At 38.3% G+C, this 16989-nt stretch overlaps 1 protein-coding gene across 10 annotated transcripts in view; it reads left to right on the top strand.

The window, feature by feature from the left end:
* LOC122890583 (ankyrin repeat and KH domain-containing protein 1) overlaps positions 1-16989 on the top strand; it is a 131719-nt gene that overhangs the window by 101216 nt on the left and 13514 nt on the right. For all 10 annotated transcript variants that reach the window (XM_044226256.1, XM_044226258.1, XM_044226253.1 and 7 more), the window contains 9 exons: positions 164-339; positions 621-783; positions 2484-2579; positions 3054-3170; positions 7740-7914; positions 9954-10410; positions 10879-11025; positions 13532-13681; positions 13847-15456. In XM_044226256.1, coding sequence (XP_044082191.1) covers positions 164-339; positions 621-783; positions 2484-2579; positions 3054-3170; positions 7740-7914; positions 9954-10410; positions 10879-11025; positions 13532-13681; positions 13847-15456 — 3091 coding nt within the window. The remainder of the gene's footprint in view (positions 1-163; positions 340-620; positions 784-2483; positions 2580-3053; positions 3171-7739; positions 7915-9953; positions 10411-10878; positions 11026-13531; positions 13682-13846; positions 15457-16989) is intronic.

Genomic DNA, 16989 nt, shown 5'->3' with positions numbered 1-16989 from the left:
TTCACTAACAATTTTCATTTGTTGTTTTGTAAAATTGAAGATTAAATATTGCTTAGCTCTTTTAGGAGAGAAAATCAGAAATAGAATCCATTGGTAAATCAAATGTTTTAGACTGTTAACAAAATTTTATTTATGTACTTACATAAATTTTTTGTTTAAACAGACTGGTCTTACCCCGTTGATGGAAGCTGCTTCTGGAGGATATGCAGAGGTTGGAAGAGTTCTCCTTGATAAAGGAGCAGATGTCAATGCTCCCCCTGTGCCTTCCTCAAGAGATACTGCTTTAACAATAGCAGCTGACAAAGGTCACTACAAATTCTGTGAGCTCCTGATTAATAGGTGGGTAAATTTTTAATTTATATATAGAAGTTCTTGTCCTCCTTTTCACTTTTCGGCACCTTTACAGCTACTCAGATTGTTTTTCTTTATTGACATTTTAAAGAGCAGATTATTGAAAAAAATGAGGAACATATTATTTGCATGCTATTTAATAGAAGATAAAAGACAAAGAGAGGAAATAGAAAGTCAGCCCCTTGTAGGAGACTATAGTAACTATAGTAACGTTCTTTGATTATTTATTTATTTATTTATTTATTTTTTACGTTCTTTGATTTTTATAGGGGAGCCCATATTGATGTTCGGAACAAGAAGGGAAACACGCCACTCTGGTTGGCATCCAGTGGTGGTCATTTTGACGTGGTACAGTTGCTAGTACAAGCGGGTGCTGATGTGGATGCAGTGGATAACCGGAAAATCACACCTCTTATGTCAGCATTTCGCAAGGTAATTTGATGTGGAGGGAAGAAAGTAAAATGTAACCATTTTTAACTAATTCTAAGTTGAAACTATGTGGGAAAAATGATTTGCTCCTGGGGAATAGACTGAATTTCCATACATAAATCACTGCTGTCCTTCCACCCTCTTTTGTGGCCAAATCTAAGAGTTACACTGTAGTTCACTATAAGCAACTGCATTGTTAAATCGGTTGTGTCCCAACTAGTTTTGTTATGTTGAACATAAAACATGAGATTTGTATGTGGATGATGTCTTCTCTACCTAAGAAGGAACAAAAAGGAGTGGACTCTTTCATAAAAATGCATTATACCTCCTATATATATATATATATATATATATATATATATATATATATTGCTTGCTTGTCTGCTGTATTTTTAAAAGGCTTCCCGTTACGATTACAATCAACTATAAACTACTGAACATGGCTTACAAAGCCCTACATGATATGGCTCATGCCAGCCTCCCCACAGCAAGCAATTTTTGCTACCCTTCACCCTTGCTCACTACACTTCTGCTGCTGGTCTAGAATGCACTAAATTTTTAACTTCCAGAGGGACTTTTGCACACTGGTTTTCTTTCCCCTTGCTCTTCATGGGCTCCCTGCTGTTCATCGTTTAGCTCCCATTTTAAATTAGGGAGTCCTTCCCTAATACCCATCTGAAAAAGGTCCTCTTGTTCTTTTTTATAGTACCCTATTATTTTCTTTATCCCAAATTGTAATTATACTTTCAAACATGTATTTACTTATTTAATGCTTATCTCCCCAAGTAGACTGGAGGATCCAGGAAGATCAAGCACGAATATCCTTACTTATTCACATTGTTTATTTAGCATGGTGCCCAATACGTACTAGGTAGTCAGTAAATAGTTACTGAAAGAGAATAGTGTAAGTTTTGTATCTTAAAAAAAGAACTTAAAATTTTTTCTGGACTTAATTCTTTTTTCAGTTCTTCCTTTCCTTTTAATTGAAGGATCATTTACATATAGGAAATACACAAACCTAAGGTGCATAGTTTAATGAGTTTTGATAAATACATATACCTATGCAACCCACATCCCTTATGTAATGCTTCTGTAATCCTAGAAAATTTCGTCATGCCTATTCTCAGTTCCCTGCCCTGGAGGCAATGACTTTTTGACGTCTCTAAATTTGTCACCATCAGACTAATTCTTGAAGATGTTTAAGAACTTGGTAGGAGGAAAGCTGTGTAAATTTGGTCATGTTAAAATACATGGTACTTAGAACTAATTATATCATCCGCCTCTGATCATAGCATTTAGAAAGCATTTTACCTAGATATGTCATGAGCCCCAAATAAATGTGAGAGTCTACCTTGTTTTGTAAGATGGACCCAAAATAATGCTTTGAAATCTCAAACATCTTTCTGTTTTAGTACCAATTTCCCTTTTATATAAAGGTTCATTTCATACCACCAGTTTTTATTAATAGATTTACTCTGGGAAACACTTGTTTTCTATGAAAGTTTTTCTGTTTTCAGTGGGGAAATGCTAGATTAAATTTAGGAAAGATAAGTGAGTGTGTTGTTTTATTTTCACGATTTCAATTTTCAGTTTAGTGAACTATCTGGAAGTATCACCATACCTTTTACTCTTAAGTTATTAAGCATATGGGCAAATTTTCAAGGAATTCTTTTGTGCATTTTTTGTTGTTGTTGTTCTTACAGGGTCATGTAAAAGTTGTTCAATATTTGGTGAAGGAAGTCAATCAGTTCCCTTCTGATATAGAATGCATGAGATACATAGCAACAATTACAGATAAGGTAGGTTTAATAAACTGTTGAAGCACATTTTTGTTCTTCAAAACAAAAATTTGGAATTATATGCCAAAGTGTGCAATTAGCAAGCTTCCTTTTGTCTTCTGTGAAACTGATCACCTAATCCATCTGGGTTTTAGTTTCTCCATGGAGAATGGATATTGTAATATTAACAGATTATTTTGAGATTTCCTTCCTGTTATGAGCTATAATCACAGTGAGTGTGGCTAAAAGTTATTGCTAGACTATTAGCCTGATTAGAAAGTTGCCTAAGAACACAAACTTTTTAGGAAATAATGCCCTTTTTTGGTGAGAATTAATTTATGACTAGGCTCAAAGGATAGCTTATATTTGGCTTAGTGAATTTTCATTTGTTTGGGCTTTAAGTCCTGGACTTCACTCTGCTTATCAGCTCAAGTTTTATTTGGCCTGTTGATTTTATGTGTTCCTATATTTATATAATTCCATTCTCCACTGTAGGAACTCTTGAAAAAATGTCACCAATGTGTTGAGACAATTGTGAAGGCTAAAGACCAGCAGGCTGCAGAAGCAAATAAGAATGCAAGTATTCTTTTGAAGGAACTTGATCTGGAAAAGGTAAAAAAAATAATTTTTCTTTTTAGAAATTGTTGAAAATTGGGGCACCTGGCTGTCTCAGTTGGAAAGCATGTGGTTAGTTTGAGTCCCACGTGGGTTGTAGTAGAAATTACTTACTTATTAAATAAATTCCAGAAGTTTTTAAAAAGAATTGTTGAAAATTTATAGGAATAAGTTTACCATTCTTATGACCAACAACTTGAACAAAATCTCTTTCCAAGGAAATGATTAATGGATTGTCAAATCACCATCAACTTTTTTATTGTGACCTCTTGTTCTTAAAAATATTTTGAATCATATAAGTAAGAGACTAGTTTTCAAGCAGATCATAGTTTACCAAATGATATTACTACCTAAGTGGGGTTTTTTTTTTTTTAGATTATTTATTTATTTATTTGAGAGAGGGAGAGAGAATGAACGGGGGGGAGGGGGAGAGGGAGAAGCATACTCCCTGCTGAGCAGGGAACCCTACATGGGGCTCCATCCCAGGACCCCAAAATCATGACCTAAGCCGAAGGCAGACGCTTAGCCAACTGAGCCACCCAGGTGCCTCTACCTTAGTGGTTTTAACATTACTTTGAGAAAAAAATTTTTAAACATTGGAAATCTTTTGTTAATTACAAGATGTGTGCTGTTAGTGGTTTATTAGATCCTCACTTAAAGAGTAAGTGTCTAATATCCTAGGTTGTGTGATATAATGGAAAAACTTTAAAAAAAAATTGCTTTTCTGAGGGTCAATCTGGTTACCTGGAAAATGAGGGTGTTACTGTTCAATCCACAAGTTGTATTAAAAGAACAAAGACTATGATCAAGTAGAGTTATTTTAGGAATGCAAGAGCTAGCTTAACATGAAGATTATTTTGTTGATGATTAAAAGAAGAAAAAAAAACGATTATTTTGAGAGATACTAAACTCTTGAATCCCTTAGTTAAAAAAGAAAAAGAATAAAACATGGGGTGCCTTGGGGCACCTGGGTGGCTCAGTTATGTCTCTGCCTTTGGCTCAAGACATCATCCCAGGATCCTGGGATCGAGCCCCACATCAGGCTCCCACTCTGCATGAAACCTGCTTCTCCCTCTCTCATTCCCCTTGCTTCTCCCTCTCCCACTCCTCCTGCTTGTGTTCCCTCTCTTGCGGTCCCTCTCTCTGTCAAATAAATAAATAAAATCTTTAAAAAAAAGGAGTACCTGGTGGCCCAGTCAGTTAAATGTCTAACTCTTGATTTTGGCTCAGGTCATGATCTCAGTTAGGGTTGTGAGATCAAGCCCTGCATTGGACTCTGTACTGGGCATGGAGTCTATTTAAGATTCTCTTTCTCCCTCTCCCTCTGCCTTTCCCTGCACCTCTCTCTCTAAAAACAAACAAAAAATCCAAAAAACATATAAGCTAAGAACAGAAGGAAAGGCTGCTTACAAATCAATGAGAAAAACATAACTTGCCAGAATAAAAAATGATCCAACATGAATGGGCAGTTCACAGAAAAAGAAATACAAATGTTCAATAATTTTTTTTTTTTTACCACATTGGCAAAGTTAAAATTTAAAGATTAGATAATAGCCATTGATGGCAAGGGTGAGGAAGGATTAGCACTCTAGTGAATGAATTTTGATATATGGTGTAAATCACTATAGCTATTAATGGAAGTGCTTTCCAAAATAAAAAGGTGGATACCCATACTCCCACCAATCATTCCACTTATAGAAACTTAGCCTAAGGTGAATAATTAGACAAATGCTCAAAAGATCTGAACATAAAAGGACATTCATTGCTTATATTAGGGGTAAAAGTACAAACCTTAAGATTACAGTTAAAAGTCAGAAGGGAAAAAAAGTTATATTCATTTTAAAATAAAGCAGAGTTCATAGTTAGATGACTGTTAAGGTACCTTTCATGTCTATAATTTTGATTTTTTTTTTTTTAAAGATTTTATTTACTTATTTGACAGAGAGAAATCACAAGTAGGCAGAGAGGCAGGCAGAGAGAGAGGGGGAAGCAGGCTCCCTGCTGAGCAGAGAGCCCGATGCGGGACTCGACCCCAGGACTCTGAGATCATGACCTGAGCCGAAGGCAGCGGCTTAACCCACTGAGCCACCCAGGCGCCCGATTTTTGTGTAACTACCCTGGGATATGGTCAGCAGTTCCCTAAATGGCTAGCCGATTTGTTCTTAGGCCAACAGAGTGATGAAATTCAGTTTTTAGCTAAATACGCAATCTCTTCTCTCAGTCCTTTCTCATTTACATAGTGAATTGCCAACTTTTTCTATAAAATTCTAAATAGTAAATATTTTTGGCTTTGTAGGCCATGTGGTGTCTGTCATGAGTCCTCAGCTCTGTTGGTATAGCACAAAAGCAACTATAGGCAATACCTAAGTGAATGAGCATTACAGTGTTCCAATAGAACTTTATTTTTGAACACTGGAATTTGAATTTCGTATAATTTTCAAGTGTCACAAAATACTCATTTTATTTCTTTCAACCATTTAAAAATGTCAAAGCTAGTCTTAGCTTTCAAGCCATAGAAACACAGATGGTAGTCTGGACTTGGCATTCAGGTCACAGTTTGCCAACTTCTGATTTGGATAAATAAAAATTTCAAAGAATAATCAGTTTATGTCTCAAAATGATAAATTTTAGTTCTGAGGAAAATGCTTTACTTAATTACCCTAGAAGGATAAATCACTTGATGTGTTTTCTACTTGTTTCAAACTTTCATCATGATGCTAGCAACTTATTACATTCCCCTTTCCGAAAAAAAAAAAGACATTTTCTGATACTAGCCACAGCAAAACCTAAAAGTGATCAGAATTACATGTGTGGCTTTAAAAAATTCTATAAAGTAGGAAAACAATTTTTATAATAGTCTCTGTTCAGTATTTTTTACAGTGAAATTTTTTAGTAGTTTATAAGATCATGATAGTTGCATTGTAGTCAGCTACCATATAGCTGACTATATAGTAATAAACAGATGCTACATAAATGTATTTTTTAACAGCAATACTAAGATTTAATTCACATATCATACAGTTCACCCATTTAAAGTCTACAGTTCAGAGGTGACTGACTGGCTCAGTCAGTTAAGCATCTGACTTCAGTTCAGGTTGTGATCTCAGGGTCCTGGGGTGGAGCCCTGCGTGAGGCCCCCAGCTCAGCAGAGAGTCTGCCTGTGTCTCTCCTTCTTCCCCTCCCCCTGCTTGTGCTCTCTGTTTCTTTCTCAAGTAAATACACTCTTAAAATATACATATATTTTCAAACAAATAAAGCATATAATTCAGTGGCTTTCAGTACATTCATAGAGTTCTGCATTTATCACCACAGTCAATTTTAGAATATTTTCACAATCCTAAAAAGAAACCCTACACCCTTTAAGCGTCACCCCCTTCAGTCCCTCCATCCTAGGTAACCACTAAACTGTATTTTGTTTTTATGGATTTGCCTATTCTGGACATTTCCTATAAATGGAATCATACAATATTTGTTCCGTGACTAGCTTCTTTCACTTCATACTGTGTTCAGGGTTCAGCATGTTGTCACATGTATCAATACTTAATTTCTTTGTATTGCTAAATAATATCCCATTATATACACACATATTTATTTATCCTTATCTATTCATTAGTTGATGGACATTCAGGTTATTTCTACTTCATACATACACAATATATATATTTTTTAATATGGAATGCTTTATGAATTTGCCTCTTATCCTTGTGGAGGTACCATGCTAATCTTCTGTATTGTTAGAGATTTTTTAGTATATGTGCTGCCAAAGTGACCATTGGGTACAAGTTTTTGTCTGAATGTGTTTTAATTTCTCTGGGTATGTATATATACCATATATATACCATCTGTATATAGATGTAGATATGCCTATACATATATATATGTGTGTGTGTGTGTATATATATATAATGCATCTAAGAAGGGAGTTGTTAGATCATATGGTAATTCTTTGTTTAACCATTTTAGAAACGTCAGATTGTTTTCCAAAGCAGCTCTACCATTTTACATTCCTACCAGCAGTGTTTGAAGGTTTTAGTTTTTCCTCATCCTCACCAGTATTTGCTATTGTCTGTCTTTCTTATAGCTATCTAGCAGATAGGGAGTGGTTATCTAGTAACTTTGATTTGCTTTTCCTTGATGTCTAGTAGTTATTGAGCATCTGTCTTCATATGTTTTGGCTATTCATATATCGTCCTTGAGGAAATGCCTGTTCAGGTCCTTTGTGTATTTTTAAATTGAGTTATTTGTCTCTCTTATTGAGTCATGGGACTTCTTTATATATTCTTGATACAAATCCCTTACCAGATGTAGGATTTGCAAAATTTTTTTCCCATTTTATGTGTTGCCTTTTTACTTTGTTGATGGTTCCATTGAAATACAAAAACTTAATTTTGATGATGTCCAGTTTATCTTTTTTTGTTTGGTTTTTTTTTTTTTTTTTGGTGCTTTTATAAACGTGTTTTGAGACTGGCATCCCTGGGAAGCCCCACCTATCATAAACAAAAATATTCATTATTTATTTTAAATGATTGCATTATTGACTAAATGATATGCCTTCTTAATTTGCAGTCAAGAGAGGAGAGCAGAAAGCAGGCTCTTGCAGCTAAACGAGAGAAAAGAAAAGAAAAGAGAAAAAAGAAAAAGGAGGAGCAGAAAAGGAAGCAGGAAGAAGATGAGGAAAACAAACCTAAGGAGAATTCAGAACTACCGGAGGATGAAGATGAAGAGGAGAATGATGAAGATGGTAAGAAATGACCCTTCCAAATTAGTGTTAAAATTGTGTTTGTCAACTTCATTTTGAGTACTTCTTACTCTAATTCTGGATAGATATTCGATACTTTAATCTGAAATTGACAGTTGGCTTTTATAGTAGATATTTTTTAATACTTTACATTGTAAAGTGATACAGAGAAACAGAAAGTGGAAGGAAGGCAAGCATGTAATTTGAAGTTCAGTTTTAATTTAAATCACCCTGTAAAATATCATGTATGTCCTAAATGTGATACAGTAAAGAGATTTGCCAGCTTCTCTTCAGGTTCTGTCCTACCCTTTCCTCCTCCATTTGGAAACTGGGGAGAGGTCCAGTGCCTCAGTAAGTTTTGAGCTAAGGTTCAGGCTCAAAGCTACAGAGGGCTGGGGTTTATTATTCGCAGATTGTTTTTTGTACATTGTAAGTAATGCTTGTAGTAGTCAAGTAATTGTTCTCTATTTGAATTCTAATTCTAAAATACTATCTGAGGGGTGCTCGGGTGGCTCAGTGGTTTAAAGCCTCTGCCTTCAGTTCAGGTCATGATCCCAGGATCCTGGGATCGAGTCCTGCATCGGGCTCTCTGCTCCATAGGGAGCCTGTTTCCTCCTCTCTCTCTGCCTGCCTCTTTGCATACTTGTGATCTCTGTCAAATAAATAAATAAAATCTTGGGGCACCTGGGTGGCTCAGTGGGTTAGGCCTCTGCCTTTGGCTCAGGTCATGGTCTCGGGGTCCTGGGATCGAGCCCCGCATCGGCTCTCTGCTCAGCGGGAAGCCTGCTTCCTCCTCTCTCTCTCTCTCTCTCTCTCTCTCTCTCTGTCTGCTTCTCTGCCTACTTGTGATCTCTGTCTGTCAAATAAATAAATAAATCTTTAAAAAATAAATAAATAAAATCTAAAAAAAATAAAATACTATCTGAGAATTTCCTGGAATTTTTTTAAAAAATGATTTAAATTCCAATTTATTAACATAGTGTAATATTAGTTTTAGGTGTGTAATTTAGTGACTCAGCACTTGCATACAACACCCAGCGCTCATCACAAGTGCACTCCTTAATCCTTATCACCCATTTCACCCATCCCCCCACCCACCTCCATTCTGGTAACCATCAGTTTATTCTCTACAGTTAAGGGTGTTCCTTGGTTTGTCATTCTCTCTCCTTTTTTCCCCTTTGCTCATTTGTTTCGTTTCTTAAATTCCACATACAAATGAAATCATATGGTATTTGTATTTCTCTGACTGACCTGTTTTGCTTAGTGCCTAATAACTTTCTAGCTACTAAATCAAAGGGAAACATGCACCCCAAAATTTATATCTTATCAAAAATAGCCAAATTAGGGACGCCTGGGTGGTGCAGTTGGTTGGACGACTGCCTCCGGCTCAGGGCGTGATCCTGGAGTCCCGGGATCGAGTCCCACATCAGGCTCCCAGCTCCATGGGGAGTCTGCTTCGCTCTCTGACCTTCTCCTCGCTCATGCTCTCTCACTGTCTCTCTCTCTCTCAAATAAATAAATAAATAAATAAATAAATAAAAAATAGCCAAATTATTAAAATTTCCCTGAATTTATTTATTTTTTTTAAGATTTTATTTATTTATTTGACAGAGAGAGATCACAAGTAGGCAGATAGAGAGAGGAGGAAGCAGGCTCCCTGCTGAGCAGAGAGCCCAATGCGGGACTCGATCCCGGGACCCTGAGATCATGACCTGAGCCGAAGGCAGCGGCTTAACCCACTGAGCCACCCAGGCGCCCCGAAAATTTCCCTGAATTTAAACTGTATTGTGATTTTTGGTTAGTTCATGATACTAGCACCTCAGATATTAAGAGTGTTATGCTGTGAATGTTTTTATAATGAGTTAGACATCAAAATTGGATATAGTACATTTGTTCTAACAATGAAGATTTCTTTATTTGCTAGTGAATGCTGGTGAAAGGAAAAGATGACTTAAAGGCTGGAATTATTATGTATATCTTGTCATAGTTTGTTTTGAGCTCTGTGGCTGTCAGTGTGATTTTTATCCTTTTGATAATTTCAGTGGAGCAAGAAGTTCCCATAGAACCTCCTAGTGCAACAACCACTACCACAATCGGAATTTCTGCAACATCTGCAACATTCACAAATGTGTTTGGGAAAAAAAGGGCCAATGTGGTGACAACTCCTAGCACCAATCGGAAAAATAAGAAGAACAAAACAAAGGAGACCCCTCCCACTGCACATATAATATTACCAGAACAACATATATCCTTAGCACAGCAAAAAGCTGATAAAAATAAAATAAATGGAGAACCCAGAGGTGGTGGTACAGGTGGGAACAGTGACTCGGATAACTTGGACAGCACAGACTGCAACAGTGAGAGTAGCAGTGGTGGTAAAAGCCAAGAGTTAAATTTCACTATGGATGTGAATTCCTCTAATGATAGGAGATACCCGTCACTGCTACTCCATTCCCAAGAAGAAAAGACAAGTACTGCTACTTCCAAAACTCAAACACGGTAAATTTTTCTGATTTGTTAACTGTGCATCCACCTGTCCTTTTTCATGACTGGCACAAAAATTTGAGTACATTTTTTTAGCACAAATTGTGTTAAACAATTTAGGTCTACCACATTATCTGTATTTCGGTATTCAGAACCGAAATTCACTAATGTCCTAATCGTGTGCCATTTTTTAAGTGAGATTATTAGAAATTTTTATGATTAAATTTTGAAGTTGAAAATACTAGCATATTTTGATTTTTATTTTCACTGTGTCATTTTTATTGATTATAGTCCAGCTTCTGGCTTCTGAATCTGTTTTCATACTGACGTAGATGATGAACTTTTTGCCCTGTTTTTCTGCTTTTCTGAACGGATGTGCCAAATTTTAATTCAAACATTCAGCATAACTTTGACAATAAATGGTCTCTTGAGTTTCTATATTAAAATTTGTTTTATTGGACTTGATTAATTCTTTCTTCTCAGACTTGAAGGTGAAACGAATTCTAATTCCTTATCAACAAGCTTTAAGTCAGTGCCATTGCCATTAAGTTCTCCAAACATAAAGCTGAATCTAACTAGCCCCAAAAGGGGACAGAAAAGAGAAGAAGGGTGGAAAGAAGTTGTACGAAGGTAAGTAGAATTAGTCTTATCTTTTTAACTGTCATAGACTACGCATAGATTCTTGTCTAATGAGGTGGTGACCAAGTAATTAATGAATAATTTGAATGTGGTTATTATTTGTGCCATACTCAATCCAGAGTTGGCTTAAGTAAAATGAGAAGCAATATGTAAATTTTGCAGTATGTTTTATATGACACGACATATGTTGGCTTTACAATAACAAAATAATTGCAGACATTTCCAGACAAACCATACAACATGGTCATAAACTTCTTTTAAAAGTGAAGATTTGGGGCACCTGGGTGACTCAGTGGGTTAAGCCTCTGCCTTCGGCTCAGGTCATGATCTCAGGGTCCTGGGATCAAGCCTCATGTTGGGCTCTCTGCTCAGCGGGGAGCCTGCTCCCCCCTCTCTCTCTGCCTGCCTCTCTGCCTACTTGTGATCTCTGTCTGTCAAATAAATAAATAAAATCTTTAAAAAAAAAAAAGTGAAGATTTTATACTGACTGTTCTGCAGCAAAGTCACAGTGTTATTAGTGAGGGCTGTGATGTTTGTTTAATGGTCCCAAATGGCAAAAACAATCAACTTGGTCCATTTACAGTGTTTAAATTAAGTTAGGCTTTGCTGGAGAGTATGTTCTAAAGAACTGGTTAGCCGCTATTAACCAGAGCAATTGCTACAAGGGGGAAAGGCACCCATAAAATTAAAATAAAACTACCTTCACCCTCAAAAAAGAGGAAAGAAGAGGACCTTTAATCACAGTGTTTTATTTATTTATTTATTTATTTATTTTTTAAGAGAGACAGCCAGAGAAGGAACACAAGCAGGGAGAGTGGGAGAGGGAGAAGCAGGCTTCCCGCAGAGCAGGGAGCCTGACACAGGGCTCGATCTTGTGACCCTGGGATCATGACCTGAGCCGATGGCAGACGCCCAACTACTGAGCCACCCAGACACCCCATCACGGTGCTTTATACTTAAACCATGAGCAGGGAAATGAATGAAAGCAGAAGGGCTACTGCTTTCAAATGTTTTGTACAGTCCAGATGATACTTTTAGCCTCTGTTCATGCTTTGCAACAGGGAAGCAGGACCAGACATTTTTGCTAATGTGCATTAAATTGCCAAAGGACTGAAATGTCTGGGCTTTTATTCAGTACTGTTCCTGAAGATCGTGTCCATTAAATGGAAACAAAAAGAAGTCTTGGCAGAATAGGAGAAGTGATGTACACTTGATGATAAGATCGATTTAAGTATTGCTCATGGCCTATGCTTTAGTCTGTGAGCTTAAGTCTGTGCTTTAGCTCTCAAAATATCTGAATATATCCTTCCCAGAATTAAGGTGTGAAAAATTTTGATCATGAAAAGTACCTCAAATGCTGCCATTGATATTCTTTTAGACAGAATAATTCAGGTTTGTGAAGGTCCCTCTCCGACATGGGGAATCCTAGGGCCCAACACTGAGAACTTGAAAATAGTAGGTGTTGCTCTCATCTGGTTCTGCTTTAATGCTTAAGAACTGCTGCTGCCTGCAAACACTGGGTTTCTTTAATAGTCCTTAGGGACAGCCAGGCCATCTTATCAGATCCCAAGATCAGCCTCTGGTCTTCTCTCCAGCTCTGCTCAGCTCACATATAAGTGCAAGTCCCAGGTTCCACGTGTGACTTCCTTTTTATGTAGTTCATATCTGAGGCTTTGGGTTTTTATATTGCTAAGTGTAAATTATTGATATTGATAAGCTAGCCTCTATTATTTGGTATGAAGTTTAACAGTATGTTACGCATTATTTACTTTTTTTTAAAGATTTTATTTATTTATTGGACACACACAGAGAAATCACAAGTAGGCAGAGAGGCAGGCAGAGAGAGGTGGGGAAGCAGGCTCCCCACTGTGCAGAGAGCCCAGAGAAGGACTTGATCCCAGGACTCTGAGATCATGACCTGAGCCGAAAGCAGAGGCTTAACCCACTAAGCCACCCAGGCACCCTGCATTATTTAAATTTAGGAAGGGTATGTACCTAGGATCATTGCAGTTTAGTTGACGTGCGATGTTAGAGGTAGATTTAAATGCTTAGATCACAGGTTATTTAAAATATAATCTTGTTTGAAATGACAAAGGAATTTTTACTTTCACTAAATTAAATTCAGTATGAGAAGAGGTCAGTTCCTAAAACAAAACCTTGTAATACTTGCCCCTTTAAGGTTTAAGAAATACTATTCTACAGGTGTCTGTGAACATTCTCACCAAATGATCTTTTTAAATAAAGACATTTGCTTGGGGCGCCTGGTTGGTTCAGTGGGTTAAGCCTCTGCCTTTGGCTCAGGTCATGACATCTCAGGGTCCTGGGATCCAGCCCTGCATCGGTCTCTCTGCCCAGCAGGGAGCCTGCTTCCCCCTCTTTCTCTGCCTGCTGCTCTGCCTACTTGTGATTTCTGTCTGTCAAATAAATAAATAAAAATCTTTAAAAAATAAAAAAGATATTTGCTTTCATAAGCTCATGTGTGGTCTTCATTTTCTAGGTCAAAGAAGTTGTCCGTTCCAGCTTCCGTGGTTTCCAGGATAATGGGAAGGGGAGGGTGCAACATCACTGCTATACAAGACGTTACGGGTGCACATATTGATGTGGATAAACAAAAAGACAAGAACGGCGAGAGAATGATCACAATAAGGTAATTGTGAAAAATGTGTATTACTCGATCTGTGTAGAAATTAAATGTTTTTTAGAAGCTAACTTTTGTTAGGTTGTGGTACAGTCAAGAATTTTATTTAATGTTAAGATGACCTGTTTTTAAGTCTTTGATTATATTTTCATGTTTTGTTTGTTTTCTCCCCAGGGGTGGTACCGAATCAACAAGATATGCAGTTCAACTTATCAATGCACTTATTCAAGATCCTGCTAAGGAACTGGAAGACTTGATTCCTAAAAATCATATCAGAACACCTGCCAGCACCAAATCCATCCATGCAAACTTCTCATCTGGAGTAGGCACCACAGCAGCTTCCAGTAAAAATGCATTTCCTTTGGGTGCTCCAGCTCTCGTAACATCACAGGCGACAACATTATCAACGTTCCAGCCAACTAATAAACTTAACAAGAACGTTCCAGCAAATGTACGTTCTTCCTTCCCAGTTTCTCTACCCTTGGCTTACCCCCACCCTCATTTTGCCCTGCTGGCTGCTCAGACTATGCAACAGATTCGGCATCCTCGCTTGCCCATGGCCCAGTTTGGAGGAACCTTTTCACCCTCTCCTAACACTTGGGGACCATTCCCAGTGAGACCTGTGAATCCTGGCAACACAAGTAGCTCTCCAAAGCATAATAACGCAGGCCGTCTACCTAACCAGAACGGGACTGGCTTACCCTCCGAGTCTGCTGGACTAGCTACTGCCAATTGTCCTATCACTGTCTCTTCCGTAGTTGCTGCCAGTCAGCAGCTGTGTGTGACTAACACCCGGACTCCATCAGTCAGAAAGCAGTTGTTTGCCTGTGTGCCTAAGACGAGTCCTCCAGTGACAGTGATTTCTTCTGTGACAAGCACTTGTAGTTCCCTGCCTTCTGTTTCCTCTGCACCTCTCCCTAGCGGGCAAGTTCCCACTACGTTTCTGCCCGCGAGTACTCCTCAAGCACAGCTTTCTTCACAAAAGATGGAATCTTTCTCTGCCATGCCACCCCCCAAAGAGAAAGTGTCCACACAGGAGCAGGCCCTGGCGAACCTGTGCACCCCTTCTTCAACGGCCAATAGCTGCAGTAGCTCTGCCAGCAACACCCCGGGAGCTCCAGAAGCGCACCCAGCCAGTAGTCCTGCTCCTCCCTCTGGCAGTACGCAGGACAAGACGCAGCCGTCCAGTGTGTCTGATTTAAGTCCCATGGCAATGCCTTTTGCATCTAACGCAGAACCCGCTCCATTGACTCTGGCGTCACCCAGATTGGTTGCTGCCGATAATCAGGACACCAGTAATTTACCTCAGTTAGCTGTACCAGCACCTCGAGTTTCTCATCGAATGCAGCCCAGAGGTTCTTTTTACTCAGTGGTACCAAATGCAACTATACACCAGGATCCCCAGTCTATTTTTGTTACAAATCCAGTTCCTCTAACACCACCTCAAGGCCCACCAGCTGCAGTGCAGCTTTCTTCAGCCATGAACATTATGAATGGTTCTCAGATGCACATTAACCCGGCAAATAAATCTTTGCCACCTACATTCGGCCCGGCCACACTTTTCAATCACTTCAGTAGTCTTTTTGATAGCGGTCAGGTGCCAGCTAACCAGGGTTGGGGAGATGGTCCACTGTCCTCACGAGTTGCTGCAGATGCCTCTTTCACTGTTCAGTCAGCGTTCCTGGGTAACTCTGTACTTGGACACTTGGAAAATGTGCACCCCGACAACTCCAAGGCACCTGGCTTCAGACCACCTTCCCAGCGAGTTTCTACTAGTCCCGTTGGTAAGTTATGATGACTATTACTGCAGCTCAGTGTGGGGCTCTATCGGCATAACCGAATCCTCCATGATAATAAGAAAGCCGTTCTTTTATAGATAATAGTCTGTAATATTAAAGAAATGAGAGTATGTCATAAATACCCATTAATGATTGCTGATGGAGTGGGCAGAAATCTACGTGCAGGTAAATCACTTACATAAATTGAGCTGCTTTCTGTTGGCTTGATGATGTTTCTGTCCCTCATGGCAAGGAGGTTTTACCTTGCATCAGTGCATTTTCTAAGAACTGGTGTGTTGGTATTACTAAAAAGGGACTCGGGATGTTTCAAGGATTCCACATTTGTAGACTTTTTTTTTTAAGTGAGTTTTCTTTTTCTTTTTTATTTATTTATTTGACAGAGAGAGATCACAAGTAGGCAGAGAGGGAGGGGGAAGCAGGCTCCCCACTGAGCAGAGAGCCCAGTGCAGGGCTGGTCCCAGGACCCTGAGATCATGACCTGAGCCAAGGGCAGAGGCTTAACCCACTGAGCCACCCAGGTGCCCCATGTAGACATTTTTAAAATCATAGTGAGTATTTGCATTTCTCATATTTAAAAAGTTTATGTTACATAGGTGTTAGGGACTAGTCCCTAATCTACATTATTCTATATTCTCAGTCTTGGGTCCTCAGACTGAATGTTAAGGGTTGTTTGATAGTGTTCTTTATTATTGACATTAGATGGGGTTGACTAAAGAGATCCAATCATTCATGGGCTCTTCCTCTAAAAAGGCCAATTTAGATTCAGCACTTCGGTTTCTTGAAATTACAAATTAGCTGCTGAGGCGTTATAAAGAAGATATAGATAGATAGGAGTCTAATATTGGTTTGAAGATATTTAGAAGACCAGAGTCTGTTTTCTAGAATCTAGGAGCCAAATTTCAGTCTATTCTACACTATTGTGAAAAACAAATGAGAAATCGCAGCTGACGTGGAGTGGGGGTAAGAAGCTCTTTTCTTTCCCTTGGAAAACTGTCTTTTGTAGCCCATCCTTCCATTTTGCTAATTATAAACTGATCTGTGTGTTGAAAATTTGGGAGTTTATGTGGTGTAGCCTTGGCTTTCATTTCAGATGTTTTTATTCACTCGTCTTTTCAGGAAAACATAGCTGTTTCATCATATTCAAGGAAATATATAAGCTTGCATAAAAGCATCTATGGTCCAAAATATTCTCTGGGATTTTTTTCTTCCATTTTCTATTTTTTTTTCCATAAATCAGTATGTATTTTAACTTTTCATTTTGGGGAAACTGTAATAGAGGTTTTCAGAGGCCACAGGGTGAAAGAAGAATGTATTGCCAATGTTCAGGCAATCTGTGTGGAAGGCATTAATCTTTGACATGACTGGCACCAACATGTGACTTCCCAGTACCTTAGCCAGTTTGACCTCAGATCTCTCATATTCCAGTATTAAACTCTTTGCACTCCACATACTGCATCCCAGAAGGTGTATGGATTATGAATTTCTAGAAAAAAGAAAAAAAGGAAAGGAAATCATCCA

Source organism: Neovison vison, chromosome 1 (assembly GCF_020171115.1).
Source record: "Neovison vison isolate M4711 chromosome 1, ASM_NN_V1, whole genome shotgun sequence".
Lineage (NCBI taxonomy): Eukaryota > Metazoa > Chordata > Mammalia > Carnivora > Mustelidae > Neogale > Neogale vison.
This window is presented reverse-complemented; position numbering and strand designations above follow the sequence as displayed.